The 14,065-nt window shown below is 41.9% G+C and overlaps 1 protein-coding gene across 3 annotated transcripts in view; it reads left to right on the top strand.

Moving 5' to 3' along the window:
- FNDC1 (fibronectin type III domain containing 1) overlaps positions 1–14,065 on the top strand; it is a 101,593-nt gene that overhangs the window by 70,651 nt on the left and 16,877 nt on the right. For all 3 annotated transcript variants that reach the window (XM_078054508.1, XM_036110070.2, XM_078054507.1), the window contains 3 exons: positions 9,347–9,415; positions 11,193–11,336; positions 13,377–13,607. In XM_078054508.1, the coding sequence (XP_077910634.1) occupies positions 9,347–9,415; positions 11,193–11,336; positions 13,377–13,607 (444 nt within the window). The remainder of the gene's footprint in view (positions 1–9,346; positions 9,416–11,192; positions 11,337–13,376; positions 13,608–14,065) is intronic.

The raw sequence follows: 14,065 nt of genomic DNA, 5'->3' as shown, positions 1-14,065 counted from the left end.
AAATTACTGCCATGTCCTTTTCTAGGATATTTATGCTTTCAGGTCTCACATTTAGGTCCTTAATCCATTTAGCGCATACTTTTTGTGTATGGTATAAGAAAATGGTCCAGTTTCATTCTTTTGCATGTTGCTGTCCAGTTTTCCCAACACCATTTGTTGAAGAGATTTTCTTTTTCCCATTGGATATTCTTCCCTGCTTTGTCAAAGATTAATTGACCATAAAATTGTGGGCTTATTTCTGGATTTTGTATTCTATTGTATTGATCTATGTGTCTGTTTTTGTGCCAGTACCATACTGTTTTGATTACTACAACTCTGAAGTCCAGAATTGTGATGCTTCCAGCTTTGTTTTTCTTTTTCAAGATCGCTTTGGCTATTCATGGTATTTGTGGTTCCATACAAATTTTAGGATATTTTGCTCTAGTTCTGTGAAAAATGCTGTTGGTATTTTGATAGGGATTGCATTAAATGTGTATATTGCATTAAATGTGTAGATTGCTTTGGGTACTATAGACATTTTAGTATATGTGCTGCCGAAGCGAGCACGGGTACTATAGACATTTTAACAATATTTGTTTTTCTAATCCATGAGCATGGAAGGTCTTTCCATTTCTTTGTGTCATCTTCAATTTCTTTCATCAACGTTTTAGTTTCCAGAGTACAGGTCTTTCAGCTCTTTGGTTAGGTTTATTCCTGGGTATGTTATATTTTTGTTGCAATTATAAATTAATTCCTTAATTTCTCTTTCTGCTGCTTCATTGTGGTGTATAGAAATGCAACAATTTCTGTATATTGATTTTGCATCCTGTGACTTTACTGAATTTGTGTATCAGTTCTACCAGTTTTTTGGTGGAGTCTTTTGGTTTTTCTATATAGAGTATTATGTCATCTGCAAATAGTGAAAGTTTTAAGTTTTTCCTTACCAATTTGGACGCCTTTTGTTTCTTTTTCTTGTTTGATTGCTGTGGCTAGGACTTCTGGCACTATATCAAATAGAAGTTGTGAGAGTGGACATCCTTGTCTGGTTCCTGACCTTAGGGGGAAAACTCTTAAGTTTCCCCCATTGAGGATGATAATAGCTCTGGGTTTTTCATATTTGGCCTTTATTATGTTGAGGTATGTTCCCTCTAAACCTACTTTGTTGAGGGTTTTTATCATGAATGAATGTTGTACTTTGTCAAGTGGTTTTTCTACATCTATTGAAATGATCATATGATTTTTATCCTTTCTCTTGTTGTTGTGATGTAGCATGTTGATGGATTTGCAAATATTGAACCACCCTTGCATCCCAGGCATAGATCCCTCTTGATCATGGTGACTGATTTTTTGAATGTGTTGTTGGATTCGGTTTGCTAATATTTTGTTGAGGAATTTTGCATCTATATTCATCAGAGCTATTGGCCTGTAGTTCTCTTGTTTTGTGTGGTGTCTTTATCTGGTTTTGGTATCAGGTTAATGCTGGCCTCATAGAATGAGTTTGGAAGTTTTCCCTCCTCTTCTATTTTTTGGAATAGTTTGAGAGAAAAAATGTTAACCCTTCTGTAAACGTTTGGTAGAATCACCTGTGAAGCCATCTGGTCCTGGACTTTTGTTTGTTGGGAGTTTTTTGATTACTGATTTAATGTCCTTGCTGGTAATTGGTCCATTCAAATTTTCTATTTCTTTCTGATTCAGTTTTGGGAAGTTATATGTTTCCAGGAATTTGTCCATTTCTTCTAGGTTGTCCACTTTGTTGGCATATTATTTTTCATAATATTCTCTTATAATCCTTTGTATTTCTGTGGCATTGGTTGTTATTTCTCCTCCTTCATTTCTGACTATTTGAGTCCTCTCTCTCTCTCCTTTTTTTTATGAGTCTGGATAAAAGTTTATCAATTTTGTTGATCTTTTGAAAGAACCAGCTCCTGGTTTCATTGATCTGTTTTTTAGTTTCTGTTTCATGTATTTCTGTCTAGTCTTTATTATTTCCTTTCTTCTACTATTTTTATGTCTTGTTTGTTCTTCTTTCTCTAGCTCCTTTAGGCATAAGGCTAGGTTATTCATTGGAGATTTTTCTTGCTTCTCGAGGTGGGCCTGTATTGCTATAAACTTCCTTCTCCAAATAGCTTTTGCTGCATCCAAAGGTTTTGAACTGTTGTGTTTTCTTTTTGTGTGTATGTGTGTTTTCGTTTTCATTTGTTTCCATGTACTTTCTAAATTTCTTCTTTTATTTCCTGGTTGACCCATTCATTGTTTAGTAGCATGTTATTTAACCTCCATGTATTTGTGGTCTTTCTAGATTTTTCGTGTGTGTGTGCATGGTTGACTTCTAGTTTCATAATGTTGTGGAAAAAAAATGCATGGTATGATTTCAATCTTTCTGAATTTGTTGAGGCTTGTTTTGTGGCCTAATATGTGATCTATTGTAAGAATATTCCATGTGCACTTGAAAATAATGTGCATTCTGCTGTTTTAGGATGGGATGTTCTGAATACATCTGTTAAATCCATCTGGTGCAGTGTGTCATTCCAAGTCATTGTTTCCTTGTTGATTTTCTGTTTAGAGGATCTGTCCATTGATGTAAGTGGGGTGTTGAAGTCCTTTAATATTACTGAGTAGCTCCTTTATGTTTGTTATTAACAGTTTTATGTGTTTAGGTGCTCCCATGTTGGGTGCATAAATATTTACAGTTGTTGTATCTTCTTGTTTTATTGTCCCTTTTATTATTTTGTAGTGCCCTTCTTTGTCTCTTGTCATAGTCTTTGTTTTAAAGTCGTTTTTGTCCAATTTAAGTTTTGTTACTCTGGCTTTCTTTTGACATCCATTTGCCTGATAAATGTTTCTTCATCCCCTCACTTTCAATCTGCAGGTGTCTTTAGGGCTAAAATGAGTCTCTTGTAGGCAGCATATAGATAGGTCTTGTTTTTATCCATTCTGTCACCCTATGTCTTTTGATTGGTATGTTTGGTCCCTTTCCATTCAAAGTAATTATTGATAGATATGTATTTGTTGCCATTTTATGACTTGTTTTGTGGTTGTTTCTGAAGATTTTCTCTGATTCTTTCTTGCCTTTCTCTCTTTCATGGTTTGCTGGTTTTCTTTAGTGATATATTTGGATTTCTTTCTCTTTATTCTTTGCATATTTATTAGTGGTTTTTGATTTGTGGTTACTATTAGGTCTGTATATAACATCTTCTGCATATAGTAGTCTATATTAAGTTGATGGTCATTTAAGTTTGAACCCATTCTTTACTCCTCTCCCCTCCATGTTTTAGATACATGGCATCATATTTGACATCCTTTTATTTTGTGAGTTCCTTGGCTTATTTTTTTATAGAAATATTCATTTTTACTGCTTTTGTGTTTTCTACCTTCATATTGTCATTTTTGTCTTTCCAGTCAAAAATGTCCCTTTAGTATTTCTTGTAGGGCTAGTTTAGTGGTTATGAACTCCTTTAGTTTTTGTTTGTCTGGGAAACTCTTTATCTCTCCTTCTATTCTGAATGATAGTACTCGCTGGATAGGATATTCTTGGCTGCAGGCTTTTCCCACTCAGCACTTTGAATAATCATGCCACTCTTTTCTGGCTTGGAAAGTTTCTGCTGAAAAATCTGCTGATAGCCTTATCAGGTTTCCTTTGTATGTAACTGTCTTCTCTTGCTGCTTTTAATATTTTTTCTTTATTGCTAGATTTTGCCAATTTAATTATAATACATCTTGGTGTGGATCTGCTTTTGTTGGTTTTTGGCAGGGGGAGGGTTTCTGTGCCTCCTGGATCTGGATTTCTGTTTCCTTCCCCAGATTTGGGAAGTTTTCAGCTATTATTTATTTCTTCAAATAAATTCTCTGACCCCTTTTCTCTCTTTTCTTCTGGGACTCCTGTAATACAAATGTTATTACATTTGATGGAGTCGCTGAGTTCCCTAAGTTTATTCTCATTTTGCATAATTCTTTTTCCCCTCTTTTGTTCAGCTTGTTTACTTTCCATTACTCTATCTTCTAGGTTTTTAATTCATCCCATTGCTTCTTCCAATGTGCTGCTCCTTCCATCAAGCGTGTTTCTCATTTTGTTTATCGAGCCCTTTATCTCTGCTCTGTTATTTCTTATCTCCACGTTAATGGTCTCACTGATGTCTTCCACTCTTTTATCAAGTCCGATGAGTATCCTTATGATCACTGCTTTAAGTACTCCATCAGGCATGTTACTTATATCTGTTTTGCTTAGATCTCTGGCTGTGGCCTTGTTCTGTTCTTTCATTAGGGACAAATTCATCTATCTTCTCATTTTGTCTAAGTCTCTCTGCCTGTTTCTCTGTGTTAGGAAAGTCAACTATGTCTCCTGCTCTTGAGAGTAATGGCTTTGTGAAGAAGAGGTCCTGTATTACCCTGCAGTACAGAGTCCCCTATTCACCAGGGCCTGATGATTCTGGGAGTATCTTCAATGTGGGTTGCATGTGCTCTGCTGTTGTGTCCTGGCCACGTTAGCCTTCAGGCCAGCCATCTGCAGAGGCTCTCTTTGCGTTTTGTGAGCAGTGTTTGGTCTCTGGCCTGAATGTGTGAGTTTTGACTAGGTGTGCTCTGGTCTGCTTGTGAAATGAGACCTGTCACCACCACTGCCAGAACTGAGGCCCTTCAAAACTCCCAGGTCAGAAGATGTGGTGCTGGCATGCCGGAGTCCAGCTCCAGCTGGGGTGGGTCTCTCGTAGGAAAGGACGGCGTCGGCGAATGAGGAGACACAGACACAGGATCAGGTTGCAAGCATCTCCTCCTGACAGTCTCGGAGGAACTTTATTTATATGTTAGGATATTTTTGTTTTTCCAAATCTTAGATCATTTTCTGGATTACAGCCACAGCCTTCTTTCATTTTTCCTTTGTAATGATTAACATGATTATTGATTTCTGCTTATTGGCTTTCGCTAAAACTAAAAAACAGTACGCAAAGAGAAAGGTGCTAGGCAGAGCATGACCGTCTTGTTATTTTGTTCTATAGAAACTAATTCTTCGTGGAATTAGTTTCATTATGATTGCTTAGATAGGCGTAACTAAGATGAGTAGTCACTTTATCATGAAACCCCAGAAATATTCCCACAATTATAAAGATTGCCATAAACAAAATGAAAGAGAATAGCAGGAGCCAGCTGTGGAGTCTCCTGTTTTCAGGATCGTCCCCCATACTTGGACTTTGTTAAACAGCATGAGTAGCTTGGCTCACGCCACTGGCAGGTGTTTGGGCTGCTCTTCTAGTGGAGGGGGCCTGCCATGCTGGGACTGAAGCAATTGTAACTCGGGGGGGTGGTTCTTCCAGAATGGGGGATGGGGCTTGGTATAAGCAAGTTAGGTAGCCAGTGTCCAGACTGTGCTGCTTCCTGCAGGTGGCCCTGTGCTTATGCTGAGGGGTGGAGGAGGGAAATGATGCCTGCCAGTTCTCTTGTTCCTGGAACGGTCTCTGTGAATGCTGTCTCTCTGGGGTACACTGAGATGAGTGAATAACCTCCTCATTGTGTGCTCCAGGTGCTCTTCAGATCACTGTTTCCATACTGTATGTCATGGCTGTTTGCCCAGCCTTCTCTCCAAGGGCAGCCTCAGTGTCCTCCAGGCCCAGGCCCACTGACCTTTAAACTCTAGGCTTTAAGGCCTCCTGGTTGTCAAAAGTCACAAAATTTGGCCCCTCTCACTTTCTAAACCAATTGCTATGGGGATTCATTTTTCCCATGTACTCCCCTGTGTGCTAGTCTGTCTCTTGGCCTTCTCTGTGGACTGTGGCTCCCTCCCCACCACAGTAGCCATGATGTGTTTCTCTTCCAAGATGCATCTCTGCACTTCTTACCTTCTTCATTGTGGCCTCTTCTCCCCCTTTAGTTGTAGAGTTTGTTCTGCCTGTCTTCAGGTTGATTTCTGGAGTATTCAGAATATTTGATAGTTATCTAGTTGTATTCATGGGACAAGGGAAACCTAGGGTCCTCCTACTCCACCACCATCTGTCCATCCACTTCATCACACTTCTTAGATTTGCTTCATTCTCTCCATCTATAGGCTGGCCCTGTTGGCCCAATACTCTTTGTTATTCTTTATTGGGCTTCCTTCACCAGCTTCTACTTGCCTGGGGATATCACACATAGTCCCAGCTTCATTCATCATTGGAATGAAACTTTCCAGGGCCAGTGTTGGAGAGAAGCAAAGGAACAAACATCTTGGGTGGGAATTAGCTTCTACAGATGGCTTATAATTTGAAAAGCAGTCACAATTACTCTGGAAAATCCTGTGCATTATCTATAAAATACAATGGAGTTTGTAATTTGTTGACAAACATCTCTTAGTGGCCTTGATATTTATTTTGTAAATGCTGTAATGATACTGAGAGCAGAGAGATGCTTTCAGTAAGAAGCTCTGTCAGCTGAGGGACAGTCCCAAGGCTCCCTCTCACACATGAACTGCAGAACCACCTGTATCCTGTCTCTATGCCTCTTACTCTGCTCTTAAGTCTGTGTTCTTCTCATGCCCCTGCTCTTTTGTTGTATTTAGTGCAGTCCATAATGTACACTCACAAGTGCTGGGGCTCCGTGTGTACATAGTCAGTATTTAGCAAGCAACATTTTGACCATAGCACTTTGCAGCCTAGTAGCCTGAAATGTTTGTTATGGTAGTGCTTATGATCTAGCACCTGCATTCGTGATCGGCAAATGAATACCTGCCCTTCAAGACCCCTACTCCACAACCCCACCTAGTCACCCATATGTTATTACATTCCACTGGTGAAGTAAAAAAATTTTGTTTCTAGCCCTCCAATTTTAAAATCATCTTTTCAAATCTAAAAGTCTTGGCTCCCCTGGTTAAATCATGCACTCCTTTCCTTTAAAACACTGCTTTAAAATAACATTCTAGGAATAACCTTGTGTCATTCAATCATTCCAGTAATTCAAGCAGTATTTACATACTTCCTCATTTGTTATGCATGCCATATGTGTATGTATATTCCTGGAAGCATAGATGCATATTATATGCTTGTTTTCAGTGTTTCGTAGCTTTACTCTTCTCTTTTTCTTGCCCGTCCCCCGCCCCCCCCCCACACTTTTGCTTGATCTGACTCTCCCATTAAATAATAAACTCCTTGCAGTAGAGACAGTGTCTTCTGCTTCATCTCACATTCTTCATGGTACCTTATTATTCATCTTTGTGTATCTGAGCAGTATCTTAAGCTATAGGCATTCTCCATTTTTCTAACTGAGAAGTAAAAGCCAATGGTCTTTGTTTTTCAGGTTCCATTTCTACAGCGGATCAGATGATATCATGCATGTTTGGAAATGTTGAGCCAGCTGAACATCTTCAATAATTTGTAACATGATCCTGGGCCATGTTTCAGATAAACATCAGTCATTATGGAAAACCATTCCACTCATCCACGGCTCAAGACAGACAATACAAGGAGAATAATTGAAAATTCACTTGAGTTGGACCAACTGTACAATTTACGAATATCCTTGGTTTTCAAATGGCTGTCTTTCACTTTTTCTCTAAACTTCTGCTCGGGATTTTTAAAATAGTTTTGTTAAATATCTCTGGAGCTAAGGCCCTAATTCTTTGGTGACATCTTGCTGTCATTTTTTTTTTTATGTCCATTTGGAAAAACTACTCAAGAGAATGAACCATACCACCGTGTTGGTGGCTGCCAGCTATGGTTTTTATGTGACGAGGTGGAAGCTTTTGACAATGATGCTGAGTTGACGTATAATGCATCTAGTTTTATGTAGTTCCAAATGCTTCCAAATGGCAATCAGGTGGGACAAATTCTAATGGTCAATTTTTTGGAAAGATTTTATTTATTTATTTACAGAGAGAGACACAGCGAGAGAGGGAACACAAGCAGGGGGAGTGGGAGAGGGAGAAGCAGGCTTCCTGCTGAGCAGGGAGCCTGATGCAGGGCTCGATCCCAGGACCCTGAGATCATGACCTGAGCCGAAGGCAGACACGTAATGACTGAGCCACCCAGGTGCCCCTAATGGCCAATTTTTTAAAAAGAATACACTTTCTTACATCTGGAAGTTACTTTTACTTGGAGCCAAGATGGTGCTATTTTAGGAAAATTACGCCTGACTTTATCTGAGCTTAAGAAAAAAAAAAAAAGAGCACTGAATCACTCAATAGGATGTTTACTTTTGCCAGAAGACTTAACTGACATTCAAGAAGCGATCCCAGTTTGCAGGTAATAGGCATGATTTCTGTGGCCTGCTGCGTGCACTGCAGTGCTCCGGCACTTCAAGAATTACACTCAACAGCGAGAATCCACCAAGAAATGCTATCTTTTTCCTTTTTCTTCTTTACTCTGGGATGCAAAAGTTATACAAATTATTCATTTTTGATCTGACTAAAAATAATAAGGAAAAGAAGCAAATGTGAACCAAGAATGAGGAAAAACAGGACCATGTTCTTAAAAGTTAAATTGACAAGGGAAAGAAAATGGTACCCAAGGAAGCAATGGCAAGATAGCCCCAAACTGGATGGTGTGAACCTGAAAACTGTCCGATTTGAACCAACCCGGAAGTAATTCCTCTTGGATCTAGGAATATTGACATTGGAATGACCTAAGGAAAATTATGTCTTAATAGTTGTTCTTGAAATGACAGTCCTGAGCCCTGAAGGGTGTTGGTAATTTAGAACCTCTGTCCTGCTGACATCCATTGGCCCCATCAGAACACACCGAGGGCACCACCTCAATGGCGAAGCTGGTGCCGGGGCATCTCACAGGCCCTGGGCTGCAGGTTTCCCACCAGAGAGGGTGGAAGGTTAGAAGGGAAGCAGTGAAGCACAGGGAAGTCATGTTGGTGTGGTTTGCCAACGTCGAATGTGGGAGAGGCAGGAAATCACCCTGCTTCCAGAACATGTGATCATGGCAAGATCGAGGAGGTAGGGGGATGAAGGCCTGATGAATAAGGGAGCTTGCAGTTGGGGGGATTTTTGTCCCCACCCTGAGCAGCAGTCTCCCACCTTCCTGCTTTCTGAGAATGTGTGTTCTCAGGCCTGTGACCTGCTGGACCTGGGCCCTTCCTGCAGCCTTCTGAGAGCTGCCTGGGCTGGTGGGTGAGTGGGCACTGTGTGCACAGGGGAGGTCAGAAGGCGCTTTGTGCCAGAGAGTGGGGGAGGTGGCTTTCTTCTGACCCCCAGGGGACGTTCTGAGTGCCCTTCCCTGAATGTAAAGGAGGGGAAGTCTGGGTTTCGTGTCTGGATTCTAATGCTCTTCCTTCTGAGAAGGCTGGGCGGCCCTGGCCTGGTGACTGACCTCTGTGGAACAATGGTGGGGACTGAATACCATGCCCGGGGCACGGGTCCCAGCTGCTGAGAGGAAACCTTTCTCTCCTCTTTCTTCACTAGATGAATTCTCAGGACTGGAGACTGATACCGCAATACCCACGGAAGAGGCGTACGTTATCTATGACGAAGGTACCAGCTGATTTTACACAGTTTGGATTTGGACAGTTTCTCTCACTTTAATTACTAAGTGGATGATCTCAGTTTTCCGAGTTTCCCTCAGAACTCTGGGCTGCATGGCGGTGCTCAAGGAAGATGGTTGTACGCCAGCTTCCAAGTTAGCGCCCAGTACATATTTGATCCAAGGGAAAACAGTGGGCTTCATATGTGAATACAGCCTCCAGACAAGCCTCTGTGGCCCCCATTCTCTCCCCGCCCCCCAGAACTCTGAGCTGCTTGTCTGGGCCTCCACTTCCACTGCCATTTGTGAACAGGCTTGGTTCAACCCACAACTCCGCTTCCTCTGTTGGCTCCTCTCATTGTTCTCTTTTCTCTCCTTTTCTAATTATGTAAGAAAATGCAGTGCTATGGGGGCTCCTGGATGGCTCAGTCAGTTGAGCATCCAACTCTTCATTTGGGCTCAGGTCATGATCTCTGGGTTTTGAGATTGAGCCCCGCCTCAGGCTCCGCACTGGGCATGGAGCCTGCTTGAGATTCTCTCTCTCTCCCTCTGCCCCTCCCCCTGCACCCCACCACCACCCTTACCCGCTAGTGCGCATGCCCATGTTCTCTCACTCTCTCTCTAAAAAAAAGAAAGAAAGAAAGAAATGCAGTGCTATGTAAGTGTTTTTATCACAGAATCTTTTCAAGCAGGAGTGAGCTTATAAGATTAAGAATGCAATATGCTGGGGTGCCTGGGTGGCTCAGTCATTAAGCGTCTGCCTTCGGCTCAGGTCATGGTCCCAAGGGTCTTGGGATCGAGCCCTGCATCGGGCTCCCTGATCGGCGGGAAGCCTGCTTCTCCCTCTCCCGCTCTCCCTGCTTGTGTTCCCTCTCTCACCGTTTCCCTCTGTCAAATAAATTTTTAAAATCTTAAAAAAAAAAAAAGAATGCAATATGCCTTGGGTAGAATCTGGAGCCACCCTGTCATGGTTCTGTGGGTTTTATAAATTGCCTCTGCAGTTTTCCTGGGGGCATCTTGTCCCCACCGCAGGACTGGTCTTTGATACTCAGGATATTCTCCCTTTTGTGCTTCCTTTCTGCTGTTACCTGCAGCTCCAGTGGCCTCAAAACACCGATGTGAGAATAATGTCACCTTTGATGCGGTTATAGTAAAGTTTGATACATTGGTTTCATCCCACAGTTTAAGAAAAACCTGACTTAAAAGAAAAACAACAGATGTCAGAAGAAAAAGAAAAGTTTCTTAGCACCTTTGAAAACACTAAGCTCCTTTCTTATTTTCTTATTATCTTTGAGCAGTTGAAAGGGAGCAGAGTCTTCTTTTTTAAATGTTAAGGGTTAGTTTTTTTAATAGGATTCATCCCACCCCCTCCCCAGAAAAGAAGCCCATACACAGAAGGTAAATTTTTTTTAAAAAATCAAGTTTATTTTCTGATGTGAATCTTTTATGGCTCTAAAGGAGAAAATTAGGCAGAGCCTGTCAGGGGACTAGTAACAGGAACATGCAAAACTGGATGAATTCTAAGGTTCTGTCCAGCTGTGATTGTAAAATCTCATTTTTCTGCTCATATGTGTTTCCTTTTCCTCTTCCTTTCTTTTTTCTGCAGCTACTTTCCTGAGGGAACTGAGGTAGGAGGAATACTGTTTCATTGGGACCAAATTACATTCAAGCACAGCATTTATTTTGGCTGCATGTGTGCGTGTGTGCTTTAATCTTGGGTTGAATGTTGGCCATACATGGTGCCCCTTTTCTGGAAGGGCCCAGTGCAAAGCCTTCATATCATTTCAGATTATGAATTTGAGACCTCAAGGCCACCAGCTACCACCAGGCCCTCCACCACAGCTGCGGTGTCCGAGGTCATTGCGCCAGAAGGCTCCATTAGCTCCTTTCCTGAAGAAGAGTTGGATCTGGCTGGAAAGAAACGATTTGTTGGTAAATAGAACTTCCTTAATTGGAGAAACGTGGGTTTTTAACTTTTTTCTTTGAGGAAGAGCGTAACTAATTTCTTGGCCTGGCTGAGGCAGCGCATTTGCAGCAGAAGTTTTCCCGGAGTGAAGTTTCCATTTGGAGTGACTCTGAGTCAGTCCTGCTTGAAGGCACATTAGCTTGCTTTCTGCAGGAGTCAGCGGAGGGGGTTGTGCGGGAGACCGTTTGGCATCCAACCAAATAGAGCTTTGAGAGGCTGCCTCGTGTAGACCAAGGGTAAGGAACACTTGTAAACGTCTTCAGGACCAGAGAACATGACTGTTTTTGTTCTAGCAACTTTTCCAAGATGGGGCTTCCACTGAGACTCACCTATACATTGTTAAGTTCTTCCTCAAAGATGAGCAGTTTACCGAATTGAGCTGCTGGTGCTTCTTATGGTCCCACAGAACCAGAGCTGGGTTCTTCCATTGTTTCCTGTAATTTACATTAGCCTCAGGGACTGGGGATCCTAGAATTTTACTTGACTCTTCTTTCTCAGTTATTAAACAATTTCAAGAGGAAATTCTATTTCGCTAAACTGTGCTTCACTCCCTTTGGGAGTCTTCTTTTCCCATGCCCTTAATGAACTTCACTAATGAGACAGTTAGATTAGTATTATGGAGTGGAAAAAAATATTACCAAGTGGAGACAGGCAAAAGCTTAAACTAATATAACACTTTTCTGTTTCCAAAACAAATGTTCTGCCATAAGCAGAGAACAGCGCTTGCCAGCCGAGATGTAGTATTGAGTGTCTAAATCTCATGTGCTTGAAGAACAAGAATATTAATTTGAGGTAGCATTCCTGAGGCAAGCGCTAATGCTGGCCCCTGGCATTAAGCAGGCTGGCTGAATTTGCTGAATGTTCTTGTTGTCCTCTCTGTGGCTCCCTGACAGAAATGAAAATGCTTTCATCACTATCGTTTGCTGTTCCACAGAACTCTTCTCAAGATTGAAAGGCTTACTATTGTCCGGCTATTTTCCTACGTCTGTAACTCTACAAAGCATAGTAGATTACTCTCCAGAACTTCCTGATTAGATCCATTGACAGGCTCTCAAGGCCTCGTTTTATACAAATTATTGGAAAATAGAGAGTCTAAAAATTGCTTTTAGTCCCACCAAGAATGAGAACCTGTACCAAAAGATGCAATGGAATATTCAGAAAGTACTAGAAATTGTTACTTGAAAGCACTTGAGAATCTTGCATGTATGAGGCCCCAGCTCCAATTCCTTGACATTTCTATTTTCTTACAGAGCATATATAATAAAGAGGTGTGGGCTGGAGGTAGAGTCTCCTGTTTGACCTGAGCTTCATGGGCCCTCTCAGCATCAGTAGGCTCAGCTGGAACATGGGCTATCAGTCCATGTCCTGCTTTATTCCCGGGGCTTGTATCCACTGAGATAATGTGTATAGAAAACCTTGAACCTGTCTGTAAATGTGAGTAGCTGTATTGTACTTAGCAGTAATGTTGTAAAGGCTGTTCAGGCCTGGCCTTGTGTAAATATCCCTGATGGTTATGAGTATCTCTGAAGCTCTAGGGAAGGCCACCCAGGACTGAAGGCTAGAAGTTGTACATCCTGATCGGGGTATTTTTTTTTCTGGTTCCAAGACAGTCTAAGGAGTGAACGGTGCCGAGAGAGCTCTAGTTAAGTGTCAGCTAGGCCCGATTCATACCTTTCCAAATGTCTGGGCATACAAATGGCAGAATGCCACAGACTTATACTACATTGAATTATAGTTTGGGGGTCTTTCAAAATTACTTTGAAGACATAGTCATTCATGTTGATGGGGCAACAGGATCTTTTGAAACTACTAGATTGGAAGATGTGTGGATCCATTAAGGAGAGCTAAGGATGTGTTTCTGGGTTTAGCATCGGGCTGATGGCACTGCAGCCTCTGTCTAGCAGGGAAAGACTGAATGGTAGGTCTGCTCCATGGAGTAGACATTATGTTTCTGCCTCTAGAGAAAGCTTTCAACAATACAATTGGCTGTCTGTCTTCTTTTCCAGCTCCTTATGTGACATACCTAAGTAAAGACCCATCAGCCCCATGTTCTCTGACTGACGCTCTGGATCACTTTCAAGTGGATAGCCTGGATGAAATCATTCCAAATGACATGAGGAAGAGTGACCTGCCTCCTCAGCATCCCCCCCGCAACATCACTGTGGTCGCTATGGAAGGCTGCCACTCATTTGTCATTGTAGACTGGGACAAAGCCACCCCAGGAGATGTGGTAACAGGTGTGTCCAAGGCAGATGCTCAGAGTTCTCTTTGATCTGTAGGTGGAAAATATCGGTCCCAGGATGTCTCCAAAGCATCTCAGACTCAGCATATCCAAAATCAAACTCATGACTCTTCTGATTCCCAAACCTGCTCATCTGCATTTCCTATCTCAGAGAATGACCGCACTCCCCAACTCATTTCTGTAAGCATGGGATTGTCTTCAAATCTTCTTTAATTTCCCCCACCATATTCAATTCATCACTGAATCCTATCAATTTTACCTTCCAGGTTTCTCATGAACCCATCCATTTCTCTCCATTAACTACCAAGTTAACCTGAGCTGTTGCCACCTGTCACTTGGATATTACAGTAGCCGGCTGGCTGGGCCACCCGATCCACACCCCCCCATACCTGACCCATTTCACACTGCACCTGAGGGAGGCATTGAAGGCAGTCTGATTGTGCCACCCTGTAA

This window comes from Halichoerus grypus, chromosome 9 (genome assembly GCF_964656455.1).
Source record: "Halichoerus grypus chromosome 9, mHalGry1.hap1.1, whole genome shotgun sequence".
NCBI classification, from domain to species: Eukaryota; Metazoa; Chordata; class Mammalia; order Carnivora; family Phocidae; genus Halichoerus; species Halichoerus grypus.
The sequence above is the reverse complement of the archived record's forward strand: the minus strand, read 5'-3'. Positions and strand labels throughout refer to the sequence as shown.